The sequence below is a fragment of the Aegilops tauschii genome, chromosome 3 (genome assembly GCF_002575655.3).
Source record: "Aegilops tauschii subsp. strangulata cultivar AL8/78 chromosome 3, Aet v6.0, whole genome shotgun sequence".
NCBI classification, from domain to species: domain Eukaryota; kingdom Viridiplantae; phylum Streptophyta; class Magnoliopsida; order Poales; family Poaceae; genus Aegilops; species Aegilops tauschii.
In genome coordinates, this window is record NC_053037.3 from 343,547,104 (window position 1) to 343,552,651 (window position 5,548).

Consider the following 5,548-nt stretch of genomic DNA (forward strand, 5'->3'; position numbering starts at 1 on the left):
GGACTGCGGCGTGTGCTAGCTGGGATGGCTAGGTTTAGGTTTTTCTTTTTCTTTATTTCCTTTTCTATTTTTCTTTTATCATTTTAATTCGATTTTGAAATTGATTTTTCTTTCAAAAACAAACATTCCCTAAATTCATATGGGAGTATTTCTGTTTGTGTGAGCATTTTATTTTGCCCCTTTGGACAAATAATTTCTGCCACTTTATTTTCCTTTTGAATTTCAATTTTGTTTCAAACCCCAAATATGTTTCTAATCCAATTTGGGAAATTAACAGAAAGTCAAGCGTATTGCTTGGACTTATGAAATTCACTTTCTTGCCAAAATAAATGCAAAACCCCTTCTTAATAACTTCCCTTGATTTTTGAATTGATTCCAAACCAATCCATTTTAATCATATAGGAAAATTTTATTAGGGTTTGAATCTCATTTGGGACTTATTAGGGATAGTCTTATGCATAAATAAATATTTTAATTATTCACCCTATTTGGGATTTCAAAATTATTCCCAAAACTTTTAGGATTCATTCTATTTTCCCAAGTTTCAAAGAAGGGATCCAAATATGGCCATAGGGTCCTTACCCTCTTGGGTGAATCAAACAGGGCAACAAGTCAATCAACAAGCAATCCTAGGCAATGTTAATTGACTAGCAAGCAAACAAGGTAATTTCAACCAATGCAATCATTGTCAAACAAATATTTGAAAAAAAATCCCTGTGAAATTTTCAACATACCAGATTTGGGAAAAATTGGGATGTGACACCCGACTAGGGTTTCGACCGGAGACAGCGTCATCGCCACCAGCACAACACTCGGCAACGAGGGAGAGCCGCAAGAGGGGAGATTGGAGGACGACGAAGCAGGAGAGGATGGAATCAGACCAAGAATCCCCAAGTCCGGAGAACGGGAGGCAATCTTACCAGATTTCCAGGCACGAGGAGCGACGAGCGACCAACCTGGATCCACCATATTCACAGACGAAGAGCGCACCGGGCACGACCACGACCACCCAGAGCAAACTTGTGGCTCTGTTGGTCCCCGCGCAACATAGGAAGTGTCGGCACAGGCACGGTGCTACCAACGACAACGTCCTCCTCGGAGTCAGACTCGGTCTCATACTGCAGTGCCCAAAACCGACTACCGAGCAACGACGCCACCGCCGGAGATCCAACACATGGGAAGAGGAGCGTCGGCGACGGTAGAGAGGAGGGTGAGGGAGGGAGAGGACGACTCGAGGGAGCCACCGAGGAAGGCGGTGACCGGAGGGAGAGGGAAGAAGGGAGGAGGGGAAGCGGAGGGGGAGGTAGGGGGGGGAGGAGAGCCATCGGGGTAGCCTTTGGATTGTAGTATTTATTTTATTTTGTTCATCAATCAGTTATACCTGGTTAGTTTATATATAATAAGAGAAACTTAGAGGCGCAAAGAGGAAATAAACAACGATCCCATTGGCTTTGCTCATCCAGCGTTGCGATTGCTAAGTAGAAGTCCAGCCATTAGCCACTCACCAAGCTGATTATATAGATAGCACCGGTCGCCTATCCCCTCGCCTCATCTTATCCCCCTCCGTCCCCGCTTCCTCCTCCTCTTCCTCCCGCTCACTCCCGAAGCGAAGCCTCGAGAGCTCCCAATGGCTTCCACCACGTTCTCCTCCGCCTTCTCCATCCTCTCTCTCCCCTCTTCCTCACCATCCCCCTCCGCCTCGGCCCCCAGGACCCTCCCCGTCGCCAACCGCCGCCGCCGCGCCGTCGCCGTCGCCTCCACCGTCACTGAGTCCCCGAAGGTCCTTGAGCTCGGCGACGCCATTGCCGGGCTCACCCTTGAGGAGGCTCGCAACCTTGTCGACCATCTCCAAGAACGTCTTGGCGTCTCTGCCGCCTCCTTCGCTCCCGCTGCCGCGGTCGCGGCTCCCGCCGCGGCGGCGGCCGAGGAGGCACCGGTCGAGAAGACGGAGTTCGACGTGGTCATCGAGGAGGTGCCCAGCAGCGCGCGTATCGCAACCATCAAGGTTGTGCGCGCACTGACCAACCTGGCGCTGAAGGAGGCCAAGGATCTTATCGAGGGGCTCCCAAAGAAGCTCAAGGAGGCAGTGAGCAAGGACGAGGCCGAGGAGGCCAAGAAGCAGCTCGAGGGAGTCGGCGCCAAGGTGTCCATAGCGTGAGACTAGGTATACTAGGCTCCTTTTTTCTCCCATTACATTTTATGTTTCATATCAACCTTTTGTATTCCTCTTGTAATTGCCGTGGACTGTTGTTTCATATGAGATTAGTGCGCGTGTGGAATTATTAGTTCATGTTCGTGTGTTGTATTCAGTCTTGTATAATTACTGGATGTTGCATTCTTTAGATTCCTAATGGGTACTATTGGTTTTGGAAATGATACTGTCATGTTTGTAGAGATTATGCATTGCCAGTTTTAGAGTTTGTATTGGAGCAATAGAGCGGCATATCTCTCGTTTTGATCTTTGAGTCTGTAATAGCTCTCAGTTTATAATTGCCCGTGAGATTTGTTATCAAGACTCGGAAGTGTAGAAGTGCATGCTCTAGCCAATGCAACCAAAAAACCGATCTGATGGAAGAGACTAGGCAGCACATTATACGTCAACACTTCCCCTCACGTGTGGCTTCCTCAGGCCTAAACGTGGACCGAAAGTGGGCTTCAATTTAATTGCGCCAGCCGGGTCTTGAACTCAAGACCTCTTGGCTCCGATACCATGTAGAAGTGCATGCTCTAGCCAATGCAACCAAAAAACCGATCTGATGGAAGAGACTAGGCAACACATTATACGTCAACAGAAAGTATCTCCAGAGAAAGAAGACTCAGAAATAGTTCATACATGAACTCTGTATTTAGTCAAGGTCAATTCGGACTATAACTTCCGCGCAGGATGTTGCCAATCATTACATTACATTATTTAACAATGCTACATCATATTGTGCTACATTGTTCAAGAATGTTACTACATGACATTACTCTCCAGGGTCTTACAGAATAGACAGTAATGTGACATGGTGGAAAGTGTTCCCTTTTTCCCCCATGGAGCAATGTGTGTTTATGTTTATTTGTATATACACTTGATAACATGTACAGTCAGTATGTATAATGAATAATTGATTGGTGTGCTGTTAAGCTACCGCTGATCTAGGAAAATACTATACTATCAATTTATCTACCCTTGATTTGCCCACTGTTCTGGAGAACTTCAGGCTTCAACACTGGATTGATGCCTCTGCGCATACTAAAACATATTCCTGATATGTTTTTCTTTATTTTGAACAAGGAATCTTAGTTATTTTGTATTTCCACTAAGAAATTCATGATGTCGCTAGACCTTCTGAATATTGAAGTATAATGCCACACAAATGAACAATTTAAAATCTATGCTTTGAGCTGTACCTTTGCAGTCAGCTCAGCAGTGTGTAGATGTTGTTTGTCTAAATTATCTTTCAGGTGGTATGCATTTACATATCACCCAAACCAAGATGAGCATATGTTAGTAAAGGTATTTAGCTAGCGGATATGGAATATAGATGATCGATTCTTCCCACGGTGTGATGTTGCTAGATCTTTGCGTAGTTTGTCCAACAATATTGTTAAATAGTAGATGTAATATTCAGAGCTTGTGCACACACTGGGATCTCAGTACTTTTTTTGTTGTTGTGGAAAACTAGGCCGAAAACCGCACAAACAACAAGGTCTTGGATCTCAGTACATTATGCAGGTTGATGGCTCGTGTCAGTTAGCTTGTTCTGAGAGTTAGCTCAATTTTAGTTCCCCATTTCTATATTTAAGCTACGTATAATTTGCCTTTAAGATGAGAATTCATCCAGTGCTTCCTTCATTATTATATGGTATTTACAGAAATAAACCTCCATTTTCTTATTTTGATATAATTTATCTCCCTTCTCTGCAGAACAATGTGAGTATTACCTTGGACATGGCATGTGAGTTTGGGTAGTTGAAGAACACGGACTCCCCAGATGCAGATATATGTGTGGCGCTGACACTGGGAAGTTCTCTGAAAATATTGTGTGTTGTTTCTCTAGAGTATTTTGTTTTCCCCCGTGATTCGAATCTATCGAAGCCGTTGAATGTTTCTTTACGCCCACTTTGTATTTCTGAATCTCTAGTTCTGCTTTCCAAGTGTAATCGGGTGATGCTGTTGCACCCTTGATGTTACCCATCCACAAGGATCAAGTAAGCCAACGGAAAGAGTTTCACTTTCGCCTCTCGCTTTGGTACGTGTATATTGGTAGGCATCACCGCATCAGCCATATTTGGCGGGAGAAACCTTGCAAACAAAGTACTCCCTCTTAAAAAATTATAAGAGCGACTAGATCACTACTTTAGTGATATATAAACGCTCTTATACTTCCTCTGATCCAAAATAAGTGTCTCAGCTTTGTACTAGTTGTAAGGTCGAGACACTTATGAGATGAAGGGAGTACATCTCATGTTACATCATTATTAACCTGGATTTGAGACTGACGTGCCGAATGAAGTGTGTATCCATTGTAGGAAAAGACAGGTACTCCAGCAGAAACAATCTGGAGTTGGTGCAGTCGAGCTCAACTCTGCAGTTGAGAGCTCCATTTGATGTACTCCCTGACTGCACCTGCCCGATCGCAATTCCAGTGTGCTTTTTTGTTTTTATCTTTGAAGGGTTTTCCTTTTCTTTAATAATTACCGGGGCGAGAGGATCCCCACCTGAAATTGGAACAATATAGAGCATCTACAGCGGCAATGCCCTTCGCTCCACCTGAAATTGGAACAATAGAGCATCTACATCGGCAATGCCCTAATTTGACCCCTACACGTTCATGGACGCGCATCCTGTCACCTCTCCCCTTATTTGGCCGCGTCCACGGTTGTTTCCCACATATCCGAGCCCTCAAATCCATGCAACCCCATGGATAGAAAAATTGAGGGTAGCACCTAGATAAATTGAACATAGCATATATCATAAATTGAAAATAGCAAGTTTAATTTACAACCGGACATAGCATACAAGTTCACAAAAGATCGGACATAGCAAGTTTAATTGGACATATTGCAGAAGATCCCACGATAGATAAGATAGAGCAAGGGGGCGCCGGACTCCACTTCATCGCTGGTCCCTTCCCCTTGCGGTCTCCGGAGCAGTGGCAGTATTCCGCGGTGTAGGCGTCGGCAGCCAGAGGGGCATAGTCGTCATCGGTAGTGGTGTTGCCGTATGGAGGAGGACGAGGAGGGGAGCCAAGCCAGACATCAAGCGGCGTGGGCCTGCTCCTTGTCGAGGCGCTAAGCCTTCGCCTCGCCGGCCGCCCTCTGCGGGGTTAGCCACTCGGACTCCTCGATGCCGAGTCGCGATTTCTTGCGTTTCTGCGGCGGCGAAGGTGGGCGTCCGTCTCCACCTGTGAAGGATCAATGGATGACGTCGCGGAGGTCGTCGGTGGGCGGCAGTGGCTCGAGCGCGGACCTGCATGACCCGCAGCCAGACCGGCTGTATTCGGCCTGCGATGCTCTCTACCTCATGCAACGAGCGGCCCACGCCTCCGACTCGGGTAGCCGC

The 5,548-nt window shown here is 46.2% G+C and overlaps 1 protein-coding gene across 1 annotated transcript; it reads left to right on the forward strand.

Moving 5' to 3' along the window:
• The first annotated feature begins 1,508 nt into the window (after nucleotides 1–1,508).
• On the forward strand, nucleotides 1,509–4,221 carry LOC109783615 (large ribosomal subunit protein bL12cy). The gene is made up of 2 exons (XM_020342207.4): nucleotides 1,509–2,164; nucleotides 3,911–4,221. Exon 1 carries the CDS (start codon nucleotides 1,628–1,630, stop codon nucleotides 2,156–2,158), a length of 531 nt encoding a protein of 176 aa, XP_020197796.1. The 5' UTR covers nucleotides 1,509–1,627; the 3' UTR covers nucleotides 2,159–2,164; nucleotides 3,911–4,221.
• Nucleotides 4,222–5,548: the final 1,327 nt, after the last annotated feature.